We start from the raw sequence: 21,990 nt of genomic DNA, 5'->3' as shown, positions 1-21,990 counted from the left end.
GAAATATATAGTGAAAGTTATGATGAAATGTTATAATGAAGATTATAATGAAAATTATGGCAAAATAATTATAATGAAATATATAGTGAAAGTTATGATGACATGTTATAATGAAGATTATAATGAAAATTATGACAAAATAATTATAATGAAATATATAGTGAAAGTTATGATGAAATGTTATAATGAAGATTATAATGAAAATTATGGTAAAATAATTATAATGAAATATATAGTGAAAGTTATGATGAAATGTTATAATGAAGATTATAATGAAAATTATGGCAAAATAATTATAATGAAATATATAGTGAAAGTTATGATGACATGTTATAATGAAGATTATAATGAAAATTATGGCAAAATAATTATAATGAAATATATAGTGAAAGTTATGGTGAAATGTTATAATGAAGATTATAATGAAAATTATGGTAAAATAATTATAATGAAATATATAGTGAAAGTTATGATGAAATGTTATAATGAAGATTATAATGAAAATTATGGTAAAATAATTATAATGAAATATATAGTGAAAGTTATGATGAAATGTTATAATGAAGATTATAATGAAAATTATGGCAAAATAATTATAATGAAATATATAGTGAAAGTTATGGTGAAATGTTATAATGAAGATTATAATGAAAATTATGGTAAAATAATTATAATGAAATTTATAGTGAAAATTATGATGAAATATTATAATGAAGATTATAATGAAAATTATGGTAAAATAATTATAATGAAATTTATAGTGAAAATTATGATGAAATATTATAATGAAGACTATAATGAAATATTACAATGAAATTTATAATGAAAATTTTGATGAAATATTATAGTGAACATTGTAATGAAATTTATAGTAAAATATAGTAATTAATATTCTGAGAAGTATTGTATTATATTCTGACAGACTAACATAATAAATATCATAATAAATATTACAAGGAAAATTATACTAAATATTATAATGAATGCAAAAGGGAAAATTATAATAGAAAATTATAATAAATATTCTAATAAATATTATAACAAGAATTATAGTAAATATTATAAAAAATATAAGGAAATTCGTAATGAAAATTGTAATAAAATATAACAATAAATATTATAATGAAAATTATACTAAATATTATACCGAATGCAAGAATGAAAATTATAATAACAAATTGTAATACCAAAACAATAATAAATATTCTAATAAATATTATAACAAGAAACTTTAATGGAACATTACAACAAACATAATGACAAAAATTACAATTCAATTTTATAATAAAAATCACAATAAATAATCCAAAGTATTAAAATCTGAAGTATTGCAATATACTTGGAATTTGTGATTTAGGGAATTGAAAATTAGGGAAATTTGGTATTTGGGGAATTTAAAATTTGGAAACTTGTTATTTGGGAAATTTGGTAATTGGGGAATTTGGTATTTGGGGAATTTAGTATTTAGGGAATTTGGAATTTGAGGAATTTGGTATTTGAGGAAATTGGAATTTAGGGAATTTTGTATTTGGGGAATTGGGTATTTGAGGAATTTGGGATTTGGGGAATTTGGTATTTCAGGAAATTGGAATTTAGGGAATTTTGTATTTGGGGAATTGAGTATTTGAGGAATTTGGGATTTGGGGAATTTGGTATTTGAGGAATTTGGTATTTGAGGAATTTGGTATTTGGGGAATTGGGTATTTGAGGAATTTGGGATTTGGGGAATTTGGTATTTGAGGAATTTGGTATTTGAGGAATTTGGTATTTGGGGAATTGGGTATTTGAGGAATTTGGGATTTGGGGAATTTGGTATTTCAGGAAATTGGAATTTAGGGAATTTTGTATTTGAGGAATTTGGTATTTGGGGAATTGGGTATTTGAGGAATTTGGGATTTGGGGAATTTGGTATTTCAGGAAATTGGAATTTAGGGAATTTTGTATTTGAGGAATTTGGTATTTGGGGAATTGGGTATTTGAGGAAATTGGAATTTGGGCAATTCGGAATTTGGTATTTCAGGAATTTGGTATTTGGGGCATTCGGAATTTGAAGAATTTGTTATTTGGGGAATAAAATTGCAGTATACCTCTCTCTATTCTACTAATTTATTCAAATATTCCAAAGTATCCTAACATTCCACTACCCAAATTTATCCCGAAACATTTAACTATTTTTCCATACAAAAATATCGAATTATTCAAAGTATTCAAAACCCTCCTCTAAAACCCGCATTAAAAGTTATTCAAATTATTCGCACAAACGTTTACAGGCCTAGCCCGGTTCGGTCCACCGATAAAAACCTTCGCGTAGAAAGCCACGAATTTATGCGAGTTTTACACCGAATGTAAAGCAGGTCGTCGTTCCACGAGCTGCCGGCGACCGTATCAGAAATATTAACGCGGCGCAGTTTTAGCCTCTCGCATAACCTCCGCGATGAAATTCCCTTTCCCCTTATGCCGCGTTCTCAAAGTAACCGCCGGCCGATTCTCTCTTGTTTCAGCGTGCAATCAAAGCTCGGCTGCTCGTTTGCAAGCCGATACCACGCAGGAAAGCTGCGCATACGCGTTTACGTATCATTTAGGGCGTGTCAGGGCTGCCAACAACCGATTTCAAAACGGAGTAGCGGCCCTTTTGACCATTTCGCAGCAGCACGGTTAAGGACCCTAAAGCGTGCCGATCCTGAAACCATTTCGTTACCTTACGCTCCTTTTTCCTTCTCGTTCTTAATTCCGTCGAACGACCAACAAAAAAGGAATAACATAACGAAACGCTGGCGGAAGCTTCGGGATTTATCGACTGTCCTCGAATCTATCTTGCCTCGACTACAAATCATAGCCGTTTCTATGGAAGCGTTAATGAATTCTCGCGAATCTCCGAACGAATGGACCATTTATTAATCGAGCGCCGCTGAAATCGCAGTTTGTGTTTGGGTGGTTCGCACAGTTTCATTCGAGGGTATAGCTAATGGATGCTCGGATCAGGAGCGGAGTAAGACTTTCCGGGGCCCGGGGTTACGAAGGTTAGGGGACTTGGTTGAATTGCGGAGTGAGGGATAGTAGTAAATTTTTGTTGTTTACTGCTAATTTTTATTTTATATATTACTGTATATTGGTAATAAATTGTAATTTACTTGGATATAATAATTTACTTAGTAGGCGATTTAGTATAGGTAATTTACTAGTAACTACTAATACAGATAATTTACTTGGAGTTATAGTATTATCAATGAACGATCATTTTATTGAAATTTTAGTACTAATAATGTATTATAATTTATCATTAATTATAGCATTACTAATATCCTATGGTTCGCTAGTAATTATAGTACATACTAATGTACTATAACTTACTATCAATTATAGTACTATTAATGTATAATTATAGTGGTATAATTTTTATTTTATATATTACTGTATTAATTTTTACTGTATATTAGTAATAAATTGTAATTTACTTGGATATAATAATTTACTTAGTAGGCGATTTAGTATAGGTAATTTACTGGTAACTACTAATATAGATAATTTACTTGGAGTTATAGTATTATCAATGAACGATCATTTTATTGAAATTTTAGTACTAATGTATTATAATTTATCATTAATTATAGCATTACTAATATCCTATGGTTCACTAGTAATTATAGTACATACTAATGTACTATAACTTACTGTCAATTATAGTACTATTAATGTGGTATAATTTATAATTAGTTACAGTGCTACTAATGTGCTATATTTTATAAATAATTATAGTGCAATTTGTGTGTGTATTTTATAATTAATTATAGTGCAACTCGTGTGCTATAATTCAGCACTAATTATAATGCTACTAATATACTATAATTTACTATCTATAATTTTTAAAATAATAAAACTTGACGAGAAAGTACACAAGCCTTTAAAATTGATATCCACTATAATGTCATATAATATTCATTATAACACTAAATATTGCAATATTTAATATTTAATAATAATGTAATATTTAATATATGAATGAAAAATGTAAATTTTGGGGCCACGGTTACAGCGTCCTTTAGTTTGTATATTGATACAGCCCTGCCTAGGATGATGGTTCTAGGTGATGCATCTCGAGAATGCTATTGTGGTGCTGTTTTAATTGTGATTTATTGGATTTGTTGATGTGTTTGCAATTTAATGGGATTTGGGATATGTAAAATTTATATATTGATAGTTATGTTAGGTTTCAAATGAAGATGTATAAGTTAGTGAAATAATTACATGTAAGATATGTATACAATAATAATATGTGGACTAAAAGTGGATTTAAATATGGATAAAACTAAATATGGATGTTTATTATATATTTGATAACTAATATTTAAAACAAAAATTTCAAATTCCCTAGATTTCAAATTCCCCAAAATTGCAAATTCCCTAGATTTCGAATTCCCCACATTGCAAATTCCTTAGATTTCAAATTCCCCAAATTACAAATTCCCTGGATTCCAAATTCCCTAAATACTATATTTTCCAATTACCAAATTCCCCAAATACCAAATTCCTCAAATACCAAATTCCCCAAATTCCAATTTCCTCAAATACCCAATTTCCCAAATACCAAATTCCTCAAATACAAAATTCTCTAAATTCCAATTTCCTCAAATAGCAAATTCCCCAAATACCAAATTCCTCGAATACGAAATTCCCTAAATTCCAATTTCCTCAAATACCAAATTCTTCAAATACCAAATTCCTCAAATTCCGAATTCCCCAAATTCCAATTTCCTCAAATACCCAATTCCCCAAATACCAAATTCCTCAAATACAAAATTCCCTAAATTCCGAATTCCTCAAATAGCAAATTTCCAAATTCCCCAAATAACAAATTCCCCAAACAACAAATTCCCCAAATTCCAAATTCCCTAAATACCAAATTCCCCAAATACAAAATTCCTCAATTATCAAATTCCCCAAATAACAAGTTCCCCAATTATCAAATTTCCTAAATTTTAAATTCACCAAATTCCAAATTTCCCTAATTCTAAATTCCCTAAATCACAAATTCCAACTTTCAAGTTTCCCAAGCTCCAATTTTCCTAGATTACAAATTACATACTAGTAAATTTCCTAAATTTTTAATTTTCAAAATTCCAATATTTCAAATTTACGAAGAACCGCATACCAAAAATTCCAATTCCAAAACAGTAAACTACCAAACTCCCTATCACAGCTCCGTCAAATCCCAAAAATTTCAATTCCAACCTAATCCGACAATGAAATAACAATCCAAACACGATTCTACCTTCACTCCCGATAAATCGATTCGAATCTCCCGCCAAAAGGAAGACTACCGGACGTGTACGCCTATAAAACGTTGGGGCATCTCGATATTATAATATTAGCTGTCGAATCGTTCGACGGTATAATATTCATGCATTTCAACAGCCGATAAAATAAATGAGAAACATTCCCGGCAATGTCCCGATTGGAAAGAATTCTTGGAGGTACCGAAGCAGTTCGAGGTCGAGACTCTTCCGGGGTGAAAGAAAGGCCAAAGCAGTCCCCGGTTAAAGCTGGATCATCGGCGAAGATCAAGACCCAGGTTGGATTATTAGCCGGTAGCGTTTCATTACGGGGGCCGAAGAAGCAACATAATTGAGGACCACACAGAAAACGTGTCGGTGAGGTCTCGGCTGCTTTACCGTATTCGTTCGTCCTCTTCTTTCTTATTTTCTCTTTCTCTCGGCTGGTCCTTTCGCCTCGTCTTTTTCTTTGCTTATTCTTCTTTGTCATTTCTTTGTCAACTTCTTCTCTTCGGTTTTTCTTGTCGCATTTTATTTTTTATTTCACGCAGCTTTTTTTGTGGTTTTTACGTTTTTGGGTTAGGTTAAGGTTAGGTTGGTTAGGTTTGGGCAAGTTAGATAGGTAAGATGCTAGGGTGGGTTACGTTAGATTTGGTTTGGTTGGTTTAAATCTTTCAGAAATTTCTAAACTCAAAAATGTTGCTTTTTGGAAATTTATCAATGTAAATTAATAATAATTAATAATTAAAAAATAATACTTTTGGTAAATACCAAAAGTATTTGTACTTTTACTTTTTTATATATTTTTGTATGTTTATATATTTTATGCATAGTATTTTTGTATAAGATTTTATATTGCTTTATATGAGTTCAAATTTGCAATAATTACAAGAATACTGTATGAGGGATTTGAATCTTCCGCGCAATTTAAATATATAAATAATCGAGAATTTTTGCAACAGGTAAAGGGAGTCGCGAGAAGACACGAACGCCATCTTCCTATCTGTAAAGAAACCGATAAACTAAACATGATTCTGTTAGTATCTCTCTTCAAGTTGACTCATGCGTACGCTTCTTTATTTAGGTTGGTATCAAAACAAGTGTATTGTTTTGGCGGGTTACAGAACGCGCGTACACGCTCAACGAGTGTCAAGATCTGTGCGTAGTTTGTGATAGTGCTTTAACTGTTTATAATATAATTACATAACAGCCTGGTTTGTGATCGTACTATAACATTTTATAATAATAACTACATATTTTAACATTCGTAAATACAGTTGCATTTAATCGTTTTTAGAAAGTGCTTTTTATTGGTTATGACACACTGACAATATTGTTATGGAAGGTTATAGAAGACTGACATAATTGGTTATAAAACAGTGACATTTTTGGTTATAAAACAGTGACAATATTGATTATAAAAGACTGAACTAACAGGACCAAAAATCCGAATAAAAATTCTGGACGGTAAAGGACCCCCCACGAGGCGCAGTGTCGAAGCAAAGTGCACGTTGTCCGAGGGTAGAGATACATTATTCCGGACGTTTAAAGAAGGTGAAGCAACTCTGTGGGGAAAGTATAGCACGGAGAGCAAAAGAAAATAGGGAGTTTCGTGGTCGAGAGAAAGAACGAGATGGTACGAAGGCATGGGCTCTCGTAGGGTGTTTCGAACAATTAATTCAGCCATTGTGGCGTAATAACAGGTTGGCGAAATGCTCGGTTGTTGCAGCGTGCTGTTATAAGCCGAGTGCAGAGGCCAATTCGCTACAACGCAGACCGCAAACGATGAAAGTCTCGGGTGAAAAAAAGGGTACACAGGAGTCGCGTGAAACTTGCAGACCCTGATGATCCTTCTGATCTTTCAATTTGTTTTCTATGATACATTACGTTTCTGAAGCATATAATTATTACTAATTATTGATATTAAGTAAATTTGTGTTTTAAAATGTATGTTACTATTTATGAAGTATGTAATTATTAATTATTAAGTGATTATTATTCTTATGCATATACATGTTTTATTAGTTATTATTAACTCATTGTTAATCTTGAGTACAGTCATATTTTATATTGGATTGGTTTAAAATGTATATTTACAATTTATGAAGTATCCAATTATCAATTATTATTAACTCATTATTAATCTTAAGTATACTTATATTTTCTATCAGATTGGTTTTAAATATATATTACAATTTATGAAGTATCCAGTTATTAATTATTATTAACTCATTATTAAGCTTAGGTACACTTATATTTTCTATCGGATTGGTTTATAATGTATATTACAGTTTCTGAAGTATCTAATTATTAACCTTATCATTAACTGACTATTAATCTTAAATAAATTCATATTTTATAACAAATTAGATTGAAATGTATATTACAATTTCTGAAGTACCCAAGTATTAACCTTATTATTAACTAAATATTAATCTTGAAGAAATTTATATTTTATAATGCACTAGTTTAAAATTTATATTACAATTTCAAAAGTATCCAATTACTAACCTTATCATTGATCAATTATTAACCTTAAGTAAACTTGTATTGTGTATTTTTATTAGTTTGAAATGTATGTTACAATTTTGTTTAAATTGTACATATTAAGTTTGTAAGTTATAATTTGCAGTTCTATAAATTTTAAAAATCTATCATTTCCAGCGTGCTAAATTTCCAAATTTTAAGATTCCAATATTTCAAAATCTCCAGATTGCCAAATTTTCAACTTCCAAAATTCTTACTTTAGTTTTCAGATTTCATAATTGACAAGTTTATAAATTCTAACATTAACAAATCTTTAGATTTTCAAATTTCCATATTTTCAGAAACTGTAATTATCAATCTCTCAAATTTCTAGATTCTCAAATCCTAAGATCCCCAAATGCTGTATTTCTTGAATCCTAAAATCCCTAAACCTCCAAATCCTGAAATATTAAACTCCAAAATCTTCAAATCTCAAACCCAGCAAAATTCCAAAATCCCCAAATACCAAAATTCTAGTTTCCAATTTCCCAAAATCCTGAAATCCCAAAATCTAATCAAAATCAGACTTAACCTAACCTAACCAAATTCCAAAATCCCCAAATACCAAAATCCTAAAGTTTCCAATTTCCCAAAATCCTGAAATCCCAAAATCTAATCAAAATCTGACTTAACCTAACCTAACCAAATTCCAAAATCCTAAAATTTCCAATTTCTCAAAATCCTAAAATCCCAAAATCTAATCAAAATCTGACTTAACCTAACCTAACCAAATTCCAAAATTCCCAAATACCAAAATCCTAAAATTTCCAAGTTCCCAAATCCTAAAATCACAAAACCCTCTAATCCCTAACTCTCCAAATCCCAAAATCCCTACTCCCACAAACCTTAAACTCCCCAAATCCCCCATACCCCCAAATATCTCTTCATATCTACAAATATCACTAATATCTCACTTCTAACAACCACACATCCAACTGAAGATTAAATTCTTCTCTGTCAACGCTTACAGATAACCGAACCAAACAGAAGCCATTGCTAGATCAACTTACCCATAGTTCTCCGCGGTCGGTCTCGGCCATTGTTGTTGAGCGGCATAGTAATTCTCGCTGTAGTTGTAGTGTTGAGGATAACCGGCGGTGGTTGCCGCCGCCGCAGCCACCGATGCTTGTCCGTAACTTTGATAACTCTCGGCGCTGCTACCGTAATGTTGAGTTTGAAACGATTGCAAGCTCATCGTGTTGAAAGCGCTCAGCTGTTGACTGTTCAGCTGCTTGCGGAGCCTCGCTCGCCTGTTACTGAACCACACTTGCACTCGAGCCTCCGTTAAATTCGTCCTGAAATAATTTAGCAAAAAAGTACTTAAACTTTATGATATCTATACAATTATTTTCAATATTTATAAAATTTGTTACAATATTTGCAATGTTTATAAAATTCTTTCAATTGATGTAATTTTAATTTGTTTTCCTAAAATGCTCTATGTTTGAAATACAAGGTTATTCAAGAATAAGGTTATTTTTTCTAAACATTGTTTAGCATGATAATTCAAATTTTTAACTTTGCTTTGATGATTTTTTAAGTTTATGTTTATATATTAAATAGGAATGAAGTTTTGCATACTTTTGAGCTAATTCCTCTCTGGTGTAGACGTCGGGATACTGTGTCCTATGAAAAGCGGCCTCCAGTTGTTCAAGTTGTTCACCGGTGAATGTTGTTCTGCTTCTTCGCTGTTTTCTCTTCAACGCGATGCCTGGTTCGCTTTCTGTGTCCGAATCGTCGCCGCTGCTGCCACCTGTGACATAAAATGTAATTGTTTTTATTTACCAATTTTGAAAATTGTGATAGAAATGTTTTTTGATATTGTGAACTAATTATTTGGTACAAGTTAATGGCTATTGTGGAGATTTATTTAAATATTTAATTAAATAATGGATCTTGCTAGTTGTATAATTAATACCATACAAATGTGAGATATACAAAATGTTTTTTGTACACCTTAATACTTTTTTATGTAAAATATTTTGAAAAATTCATATCCCTAATAAAAGGCAATTTTATTTAAAAGAATGTGTATTTATATTTTCTGAGTGAATTGTTGCGTATACGAAGAACATGAAGTCAAAATATGCATTCGACATTTTACGAAACATATTTTCCTATATTTGCCAAGTTTGCAATGTGACTTCGTAACAGTTGCGTGACGCACCCAGTGCGTCCTACCATGAAGTGTCGTTTGTAGTAGCATGAAGAAATATGATTTATAGTACCGTGAAGAAATATATGTACATAATATCATGCAGAAGTATACATAGTACCATGAAGAAGTATCTGTACATGGCGCCATGAAGAAGTATCATTAATACCGCCATCAAGAAGCATAATTTATAGTCGCATGAAGAAGTAATGTTCATAGTACCATGAAGAAGTGCCTTCGTAGTCTCATGAAGAAGAATCATTCATAGAGTCATGAAGTACCATTCATAATCCCATGAAGTACCATTCACATGAAGAGAATTTTTCATTTCGTGAAGAGAAGCTGGATACAAAAAGTACATAGATAAATACAGAGCTAACTACATAGGTAGATAAATACAAAATATATCAACTAGATAGATCAGTATAAAGTATGTTTCATATTGAGATTAGGCTTTCCTGATCATATAGCAGACCAATGACAATGACAAGGTGTTAGTAGTCAGCTGGAGATTTAGATCAAAGGATGATGGTCCAGATGAAACTTGGACCTGAATCAGTACAAAGTATGTTTCATATTCAGATTAAGCTTCCCTGATCACATTACAGACCAATGATAAGGTGTTATTAGTTAGCTGGTGATTTAGATCAAAGGATGATGATCCAGATGAACCCTGGACTTACATGTGGATCCACATATCTGCTCATAAACATTGATATTCTTAAGACATTGTTTCCTCTGTGCAACAAATTGTGAAAGTCTCAAACCCTAACCTCACCACCCACCATTCACATACAGTCACAGAACATGTTATGTCTTCTCCGCAAACCTTGATGTGCCATAAGTGCGTGGATATTTGGACATCATCAGTTTCTGCCATCATCACAACAATCCGCCAGAAGACAACCTAGTCTACAGATCACTCTTGCAATCGACAGAACAGCTCAGAATCAAATTCGAAATAGACCATCACGTCACCGTGAATACCACGACATCCAATCCTTGCATTCACAAGGAGTTTCCGGAACGGTACTGTCGTGACCGAAAGGGAGCATCTCGTGGACGTCCGTGCAGAGTTTCGTTTAGCTCCGGTGGGACGGGACATGTCAAAGAACTTAATTTCTTCGCGGCGGACCCTAATTTCTCCGGTGTTTTAGTTTAGTATAGGTTCGGCTGGCACGGCTGTAATCAGGAGGGTCTTAATGGCGGGTTGCCGAGTCCGGCGTGTGAACTGTGGGCGTGAACGACTCGCTTCCTATCTTCGGTATCTGACGTGCAGCACGTGCTGGGGCCTGGGAGACCCTTCTCTTTCTCTCTCGACGCTATTAAGAAGCGTGCTCCGTAACATCTCGGATCTTCTTGGACCTTACCGATTCCTCTGCTCGATAAGGGACCCGCAAGCACCGTACGCTCCGAGGAATTTCCAATTCGCGTGCGCATCGAGAAGAAAGCGACCGCTTTTCGTAATTAATTTTACGACGATACGTTTCGCCTTTTCGAAAGGTTACGTACGTTATTTCTGTACTTGGAGTCTACAGAACTTCAAGTGGAGTCCATCAGCAGGTGAAGTCTCTCATTGGGGAATATTCAGATTTTAATTAACCTTCCAGGAAAATCATACAGGGCCTTATCATCAAATTAGACTTCAGATATATTTAAAATTATTTTTGCTACATGTCTTTGTGACATTTTGTAATGAATGACTATAGTCCACATGTTGAGTGGTCATTTTAGAATGAGCCTTTATAGTCAACCACAGTAATGAAATTATATTTTTTGCAAATTTTAGAATTTAAGTTCATGTCTCATAGGATCATTTCATCACATTGAGCTGAACTTAAGATTTTTCTAAAAATTGCTATCACCATCTGTCTCTTTGAAGCATGAACGCCTTTTGATGAATGACTATAGTCCACATACTGTATGGTCATTTTAGAATGAGCATTTATAGTCAACCACAGTAATAAAATTATATTTTTTGCAAATTTTAGAATTTGAGTTCATGTCTCATAGGATCATTTCATCACATTGAGCTGAACTTAGGGTTTTTCTAAAAATTGCTGTCACCATGTGCCTCTTTGAAGCATGAACACCTTTTGATGAATGACTATAGTCCACATGTTGAGTGGTCATTTTAGAATGAGCCTTTATAGTCAACCACAGTAATGAAATTATATTTTTTGCAAATTTTAGAATTTAAGTTCATGTCTCATAGGATCATTTCATCACATTGAGCTGAACTTAGGGTTTTTCTAAAAATTGCTGTCACCATGTGTTTCTTTGAAGCATGAACGCCTTTGGATGAATGACTATAGTCTACATACTGAATGACTATAATCAAAATGTTAAATCTACAATAAAAATACTTGTCTCTAATATAGTCACCCATAAAAGTGGCTACTATTTCTCACAACAGTATCCACAGAGGTACCAAAATAAGGATCCGTGTAAAGATGTTTGTTTTTACTTTTTAATGTGAACGGTTAGTGTGTTCATCGATTCCTGGATCAAGATGATCAAATGAGGGGAACGAACGTCTAAATCAATATCAGCTGCGCGAACGTCAGCTAGAATTCATGAAGTCGAAGACTGAGAAGTGTACGGCGGTTCCTTCGAGATTAAAGAGCTCGACCGGCCGTAAATCCTTGTGACGGTTTGAGCAAAACACCTAACCATTTCTCGAAGCCTTCACGCTTCCCAATCAACGCCCGCCAGCCTTAGATTGCTTGGACGGGGAATGGGAAACGTTTTGGTGGATGCTGATGTATTTGCTCGAAAAATGAATATTGGAAATTTTTTCATTTTCTGTTGGTGGTCCTGTATTTTACAAGTTTTAAATAAATTATAAATTATGAATTCTTAAATTTGTGTACTCTTGAGTTTCAAAATATTTAAGTTATTAAATTGATGAATGTCCAAGTTCGAGAAGTCCCAAATGTACAAATTCTAAATTTCTCAAATTACCAAACCTTCATGTGTCCACATTCCCAAATCCCAAAATCTCTAAATCTCCACATTTCCAAATTTTCAACTAACCAAATCCCTAATTTGCCAAATCCCAAAATCTTCAGCTCCTTTAAACTCTAAATCTCCAAATTCCCAAATTCTCAAATCTCCACATCTCCAAGTTTCCAAATCCCTAAATTCCCTAATTTCCAAATCCCCAAATTTCCTAATTTCTGAATCCTTAAATTTCCAAATCCCCAAATTTCCTAATTTCTGAATCCTTAAATTCCCAAATCCCCAAATTTCCTAATTTCTGAATCCTTAAATTCCCAAATCCCCAAATTTCCTAATTTCTAACTCCTCAAATTCCCAAATCCCAAACCCTCAAAAATCCAGTATTCTCAAATATCCCCATCCCTAAGTCTCCAAACTAAAGAAATCTTAACCCCATCAAATTTCTAAAATTCTAAACAAAAATGCCTACAAACTAAATTCGAAAACCTGTAAGTCTCAAAACTGTCCAACAAAAAACCTGCATCTACCTATTTCTCCATCGTCGTTTCACCTCCAGAGAAGTACCTCGTTTCTCGGTCAACATCTATAATCACGAAACAATTAACCTCACCGAGACCATAATAGTTTATTCAAAATAGATCTCGGAAACTGATAAATCGATTACCCGGATCCTCAATAGCGCGCGCAATCATCGATAAACGCGGTACACAATACAATGAAACTGAATTGCAAAGGGTTAATCGCCTGAAACCACGTGAACGATTACTGTCTAGATCTGTAGACAGTTATTACCATTATTCCTGACAGTTTCGTCCGACTACCACTTTAGATCGGGGAGAACATCTAAATCAATAGAAGGACCTGTTGTTCCACGGAGAAAACGTCAGGTTGGCTATACTGTTGGCGGTTGGTAAGATTAGAGGCAACCGTGCAGCGGACCACACGCCGCGCGTGTACGCGCTCTGTCTTTTCTTCTCTTTTTCAGCTGTTCTTTTCTGTTCTGGCAACTGCTCCTCTTCTTTGTCTTATTCTACGGTTTCTGCAAGTTGTCCTGTTTCCTACCTTCTCGTTCTTCTAATCGTTTAATTTGGACGTGAACGCGAGCTTGTTAGGTGAAATTGTTTTTGAGGTTATGGTAACGTAGGTGTGCCATAAAATATTAAGTATACAAATAGTAAGTGTTATTATACTACATGGTACTAAATGGTTATTTTGAGATCTATTAAAATAACCATAATTAGAATAGCTTCTAATTATTATACATATATGTGAAGACTTTATTGATGATACTTAAGATTCATGCGCAGTCTATGAGGAAAAGTTATAAACATGCGCAGTAAAACTTACGCAATGAATACATTAAAATAGAGTATAATTACTGCGCACGATTACGTACGATTGACTATTGCGCACATGTTTTATATTTGCGTTGTAAATTTTTGTCATATCAACAGTATTTTTGTGTACACCTGAAAATAAAGCCGAGTTATACGCGTTCCCTCCGAGTCTGAATCGATGCTTTCATTGATTCGCTCGGTGAATTTTTAACTAGTTTTCTGTGCTTTCGACTGCTAAATCAGTGAACCATCGAACTAGCGACAGTAATGTCACTGACGAATCAGTGAATTATGCCGGTGCCTCACCGTGGAGCCAATTCGAAACTGCGAGCAACTGCCACGAGGCCCGCACAACTTTAACCTTCTCAAGCTCAACTGCCCGATGCAGTGTTTTTCACGGGAGTGTTTTGCAGGGAATTAGCGGTAAAGAAAAAATAAAAAATCTAGTTCGTATTTCGTCCGAGGTTGCCGCATTAAGTCTTCTTTAATGTTATTCGAAATTTTGTGAAGCGAAGTTCATTTGTCGCGCGGTCTCTGCTGATCGACGTGATTTATTGTTCGAAAGTTTTCATAGTAGCGAAAGACTAATATAGAATTTTCGAGGTATATCTATTAAAATGAAATACTTAAGTGGATTTTTTGATGAGCCGCTCTTGAAGTGCTGCATGAATCAGTGAAATCATATCTGTACTATTTGGGCAGGTAAAATTGTATGAATATAAAAATATGTATAAGTGTGAAAATTATTGTATTATTTTATATATAATTATGTATCACATTGTGGTTATTGATGATTTCCCCGTTAGTCCAATTATTGTAAATAAATAATAATACTAAATCATGGTTCTTCTCATTTTATTTAAAATTAACAAACTAGTTTACTGCAGTTTGTACTAAATCTTTTGTTTCCGCCATTGTTTATTTTTACACACTGCTCTTAGCCGTCATATTTGTTTTTATAGAAAGTTTGAAAATTAAATTGCTTCCTTTGTCGATGAGATCTTTAAAAATAATTAGACTGATATTCTATAAATTTAACACCTCAGAAATTTGGATATCTAGAAATCTAGAAATTTAAAAATTTATAACTGTAGAAATCTAGAAATTCAGAAATTTAGATATGTATTTTATATTTTTAACGAAATACAACTTTTATTTTCACTAATAATTTCTTACTAAAACATTGCTATTTTTTAGTGTAACATTTTGTTCTAAATTACAACATTTTGCTCTAAATTATGTTGAGAACTTATTAATCACCCTATACATCGGTATCAATGCATCCTCAGCCCCCTGATGAATATTTGCCTCGGGGACACGCCTCATATGCCAAAGCCCCGAACGGTATTAATTATAACCACGGTAGTTAGTTCATTGAAACGTTTAATTACGCGCTTAATACGTGGGTAATACTTCTATTTTGCACTCATTTCAAACTTATCAGTATTAATAAAATTACTATCTTGTATTAAGATGTTAAATACAAAAGAATCTTCCATTATATTATATTACCCTCTACCGGTTCATCTTTCATTTACCACAATTTTCCCACGAGTGATACAAAATCCTTTATTTATCGCGTTGAAATGAAGATGAAAGATAAACATGTAACTCTGTGTACGTTCAATTATACACTCAAGATAATTCTACATTCTTACATCAATTGCATTTTAATTTATATAACAAAAGCGATAGCTGAGTCTTTGAGATTAAAACTCGGAGAACAACTCTCTTGTTCTGAAATTAAATTGTCATTTTTTGTGTCACTCATAATTATAATTACTTATAATAATCACTAATAATTAAATATAAATAAAAAATTGAAAGTATGCATTTGTTATCGATAATTTTAGTAAACAGTAAACGTAACCTAGTTCGCGAAAAATGGCGACGGTTCGGACACCCAGTATACCGTAATTTTGTCCAGGGCGAAAATGAAGATTTGCTCGAGGACTGGTGCGAACCGATCAACAGACAAGCCGCAATTCCTGGGGTTACATCTAATCAAAACTAAATCTTCCCGACAAGGTAATAAACTCGACACATCTACGCGCCACGGGACGCCTAATATTTCTTCGTGCGCTTCACCGCCACTAATAAATAAAAAAGAAAGAAACTCCCTTTACGTCCGCCGACCGGACCTATATTCCCGTTAATCTCTTCCTGCCCTACGAACTGTTCGGACTATTCCACTTAAATTCCACGATACACTATTGTATTCGTTTATGTTACGAATAATATTGTTTCCGTGCACGGCCTTAACGCGTTAGGTTAGGTTAGGTTCGAAGCGATTTTCGTGAAACCCGAATACGAAGCGCTGTAACATTCGTAAATGTTACGAATAAATTTTCGAGTCTCAAAAGTTCTGCACTTCCGTAGCTTGAAACTCGGAACTCTGGAAACTTGATGGTCGTTTTGTATTCGAGAATATCTTGTTTTAAGAACCAGTAACGTTTTTTAAGAACGCAACGTCGTACTGGCTACGCACTTCTACGATTACGATCGAACGTCAATGTGCTCATAACCTCGGAAACAAAAACTAATCACCGCGCATGCGCAAAGCGTGCACTATTTCGGACATACGATACATCTAATATTCATGAGATACTTCGAATAGCTCTTTCATTTCATTTAGTTTGTTTTTTCATCTGCATTTCGAGAGTTTCGAGTCATAGAAGTGCAAAGTTTTGAACTTTTGAGACTCGAAACTTTATTGTGTTTCGAGAGGTTTTGAAAAATAGTTGTAATGAATTGTATGTTACGCAATGTAGGTTAAGTACGTAGTTCTAGTTGCGATATTTTGAACGATTAAAAAATGTGCACGTATAGTCTCTCTAATTATTATATTATTGCTATTAACTGATTTAGTTATTTATGTAAATTTCTATATTATTTTGAGGTTGTTTCAAGATTTATTTATACGTAATAAATTATTATGATATTATGATTAAATGTTTTATTTATTTATGTAAATTTTTGTATTATTTTGAGGTTGTTTCAAGCTTTATTTATATGTAATAAATTATTATTTTGTTGTTATTAACTGTTTTATTTATTTATGTAAATTTTTATATTATTTTGAGGTTGTTTCAAGCTTTATTTATATGTAATAAATTATTATTTTGTTGTTATTAACTGTTTTATTTATTTATGTAAATATTTATATTATTTTGAGGTTATTTCAAGCTTTATTTATACGTAATAAATTATTATGATATTATTATTAACTGTTTTATTTATTTACGTAAATTTTTATATTATTCTGAGGTTATTTCAAGATTTATTTATATGCAATAAATTATTATATTCTTATTATCTGATATCTGATTTCTTTATACAAATTTTCATACTATTTTGAACCTAATTCAAAATTTATACATAACAGAATTATTACATTCTTGTATTATCCAAAATATTTAAACAAATTGCATGATTTTGAACCTACTTCTTTAAAATAAAATAATTTTAATAATTTTTTACACAAAACTAAAGAAATTTTAACCAGATAAAAATTCTTGCAAACAAAGCAATCTCAAAGATACTACCATGAGTCTTCGAATAATCGATACAAAAGCAAGTCGAAGTATAATAAATCGCAATCTCGGAACAATGTAACCATTCACGAAGAAAATTCATGTTGCCGCTCTTGTTACGATATAATTCACAGGAAAAAGGTTCGACGAGCATCGAATGGACCGAGAAAGGAGACTGGTATACGCGTTCCATTCTTGTCCGATGCAAAATATGTACTACCAATATTCATGCGGCACTTATCGTTACGGTCACCTTAACTCAATTAACTTAACGTAGCTGTACGCTATAATTACGCTTATCGCTCGATTACCACGAACGTTTCATTTACGTTCGCCTAATGGTTTATGCGGTGCTAAAACAACGACGCTGTTCGCGAATTTCGCGTGTATCGTTCCTCGAATCTTTCGCTCTTTAAACGACAACCCGTTCATCATTGAATCTCTGACGTAATTTCGTTTTTATATGGGTGGAGGAAACTAAATGTTATAATTTTTCTGATGGTTTCTTGGTTTTTGGGGGAATTGGTGAGAATTGAGTGATTGGTTGAGAGACACTGGTGGGGGAAGGGGCGGGGAATGTTTATGGAGGGATTGATGATGGAAACTGATGGGTAGATTTATCTGTTAACGAATTTGTTCTTTTTTTAAAAATGGTGATTGTGAAATTTTTTAATTGGAATTTGGGGAAATTTTAGATTGTAAATTGGAGATTGTAAAATTGTAAGATTGTAAAATTGTAAGATTGTAAAATTGTAGGATTGCAAAATTGTAAGATTGTAAATTTATAAGATTGTAAAATTGTAAGATTGTAAAATTGTAAAATTGTAAAATTGTAAAATTTAAATTTATAAAATTGTTAATTCGACATAACAACAACATTTCTACTTTTCTAAATAACAATTTAAAGATAGTAATTATTTTTTATTATAAGTAAGCTGAATATAACTTCATGAATTATTTTTCAGTTTAAGTTACTAATTTAAATTTATTATAATATTCCTTTAAATTCAGTTTGATATTAGTTCAAATTTATTCGAGTAATTAATTGCGTATTTACTTGAGTTCATTAATTTCAATAGAAGTTTTTATTTAATCTAATACTAATTTATATTCATTTTAATACTTGTGTAAATTTGTTTTAATGCAAGTTTAAGTTTATTTTAATACAAATTTAAATTTATTCGAATGTAAGTTTAAATTTATTTTAATACAAGTTTAAATTTATTTTAATGCAAGTTTAAGTTTATTTTAATGCAAGTTTAAATTTATTTTAATGCAAGTTTAAATTTATTTGAATGTAAGTTTAAATTTATTTTAATACTAGTTTATATATATATCTTATGCTAATTTAAATGATCTATAATGCGAACAGTATATCTAAAATAAAAACGGACTCACCGAGTATCCCATCGATAGAATGATTCCTCCTAGGATCCTCTCCCGGCCGAGTTTGATTTGTGGGCCCACGAAGAAGTCTCGAAATGCTCGAAACCGATGGTGCTGACGCTTTATCACAGATACCATCCTGCTGGCAGAACCACATTGGACTAGTTAGCATAACTATGAAAATTAGAAAATACGTTCTCTTCAATATTTATATCTCATGCAAACATAACCTTGAAGAAGAATAACTTTAACCTCACACCTTTCAAAAATAATTAAATCAGCAACTATAATCACAGCTTTGTGACAACTATGGACACCACAAATTTAAAGCAACTAACCAGAAGAAAATTGAGAGAATGATTAGAAATTCAGAGTACAATTATAATATTGAAGGGTAGATTCACATTATAATTCTAATTTTGAAAGTTTCAAGCTAACATAACCTTGAAGAGGTTAACTTTACAAGGCCTGCTAACCTTTCAAGAATAATCAAATCAGCAACTAAAATCACAGCTTTGTGACAACTATGGCCACCACAAATTTAAAGCAACTAACCAGAAGAAAATTGAGAGAATGATTAGAAATTCAGAGTATAATTATAACATTGAAAGTTGAACTCAGAGTATAATCATAATACTGATAGTCAAATTCAGAGTATAATTATGACATTGAATGTTATATTCACAGTATAATTCTAGTATTGAAAGCTTCATGCTAACATAACCTTGAAGAGGTTAACTTCACAAGGCCCAGTAACCTTTCAAAAATAATCAAATCAGCAACTAAAATCACAGCTTTGTGACAACTATGGCCACCATAAATTTAATACAATTAACCAAACAAAATTCAGATGATATTTAGAAGTTCAGAGTATAATTATAATATCGAAATTTGAACTCAAAATATTACTATATTAGCAAAATTAAATTTGCAAACTAGCAAGATCAGTTGAATAAAATAATTATAATTCTCATCTATAAAAATATTACAATTTACAAAATTTTACATTCATTCTGACACTTCCTCTATTTCCAGACACTATCAACAGACCTTTATCAGCTTCTCACGAATCTCCCAGCTGAATATCCCAGGATTCTGTCTTTTCATGTCCTCGATTCTCGCCTCGACTTCAGGCGTTGCAACCCGCGGTTTGCTGCCACCGATCACCCCGGGTCTAATCGACCCCGTCTCCTGGTACCGATTCAAGATCTTCGACACGCAACCGTGAGAGACTCTCAGCTGTCTCGAGATCACACAGGGTCTGACACCGGCCGCCGCCATTTCGACGATCTTTAAGCGAATATGGTTCGGTAATGGACGCCCGTTAATGAAAACACCTCCGAGTTGATTCACTCGGCCTTGTCCTGGAAACAGAGAACGTGGGTTCAACTTGGAACATTGCAGAAATGCGAGTAGAAAGTGGGCCAACTTTGTTTTTGCATATCTTAATGGCTTTTGGCAAATACTGTTGTAATTAAATTTAAGTAAAAACCCCTTAATCTATGGGGTTTCGGTAGTTGGCTAATTATTATTGCAATGTTAAGGTAAATGAAGAAACTTGATATGGGAAGTTATTTTGTACTTGGCTTTGGTTGTACAGATTGTAATTGACATTCAAGTTTGTCCATTTATCTAATTGGAAATTGTTACTGCAATGTTAAGGTAAATAAGAGGACTTGAAATGTTAGGTATACTTTGGATTTGGCTTTGGTTGTAGAGATTGTAATTGTTATTCAAGTTTGTCCATTTATTTAATTGGAAATTGTTACTGCAATGTTAAGATAAATAAGAGGACTTGAAATGTTAGGTATACTTTGGATTTGGCTTTGGTTGTAGAGATTGTAATTGTTATTCAAGTCTATTCAGTTACCTAATTGAAGATTATTGCTACAATGTTAAGCTAGATGAAGAAATTTAAACTGTTATGTGTATTTTGTATTTGGCTTTGGTTGTACAGATTGTAATTGTTATTCAAGTTTGTTCATTTACCTAATTGAAGATTATTGCTACAATGTTCAACTAGATGAAGAAATTTAAACTGTTATGTATATTTTGTATTTGGCTTTGGTTGTACAGATTGTAATTATTATTCAAGTTTGTTCATTTACCTAATTGAAGGTTATTGCTACAATGTTAAGCTAGACGAAGAGATTTAAACTGTTATGTGTATTTTGTATTTAACTTTGGTTGTACAGATTGTAATTGTTATTCAAGTTTATTCGTCTACCTAATTGAAGATTATTGCTACAATGTTAAGCTAGACGAAGAGACTTAAACTGTTATGTGTATTTTGTATTTAACTTTGGTTGTACAGATTGTAATTGGCATCCATATTTGTTCAGAATGTTATTCACAATGTTTATTCAAATTTGCACCTAATTGGTGATTGTTACTGTAATGTTAAGATAAATGAAAAAACCTAAAATGTTAAGTATACTTTGTAGTTAACTTTGATAGTACATATTGTAATCAATATTCAAATTTGTTTATCAACCTAATAAGACATTATTACTGCAATATTAAGATAAATGAGAAACTTGAAATGTTATTTAGCTCTGATTATACAGATTGTAATCAATATTCAAATTTGTTCATTTACCTAATTGGAGTTTGTTACTGTAACACTAAGATAAGTGAAAAACTTGAAACATTATGTACATGTTGTATTTCATAGTAAACATGTTGTAGATCATAGTAATTACTTCATTGGAACTATGAATACTTTACTATGAATAATACAAAATATTATGAATATATTAAGATTTATTAATCATACAAGTACATTGTAAAATTTTTAACTTAGTATTTTAGTCAACATCTTA

The 21,990-nt window shown here is 32.2% G+C and overlaps 1 protein-coding gene and 1 long non-coding RNA gene across 5 annotated transcripts in view; one reads left to right on the top strand and one right to left on the bottom strand.

The window, feature by feature from the left end:
* LOC105662100 (uncharacterized) overlaps positions 1-21,990 on the top strand; it is a 66,891-nt gene that overhangs the window by 8,339 nt on the left and 36,562 nt on the right. The gene's annotated exons all lie outside the window — the stretch shown is intronic.
* LOC100880900 (protein gooseberry) overlaps positions 1-21,990 on the bottom strand; it is a 51,157-nt gene that overhangs the window by 3,577 nt on the left and 25,590 nt on the right. For 2 of the 3 annotated variants that reach the window (XM_012282189.2, XM_076535054.1), the window contains exons 2-5: positions 20,219-20,532; positions 19,181-19,310; positions 9,378-9,549; positions 8,807-9,091 (exon numbers count right to left, since the gene is read on the bottom strand). In XM_012282189.2, the coding sequence (XP_012137579.2) occupies positions 8,807-9,091; positions 9,378-9,549; positions 19,181-19,310; positions 20,219-20,532 (901 nt within the window). The remainder of the gene's footprint in view (positions 1-8,806; positions 9,092-9,377; positions 9,550-19,180; positions 19,311-20,218; positions 20,533-21,990) is intronic. The other variant, XM_076535053.1, reaches the window with a different exon arrangement.

This window comes from Megachile rotundata, chromosome 8 (genome assembly GCF_050947335.1).
Source record: "Megachile rotundata isolate GNS110a chromosome 8, iyMegRotu1, whole genome shotgun sequence".
NCBI classification, from domain to species: Eukaryota; Metazoa; Arthropoda; class Insecta; order Hymenoptera; family Megachilidae; genus Megachile; species Megachile rotundata.
This window is presented reverse-complemented; position numbering and strand designations above follow the sequence as displayed.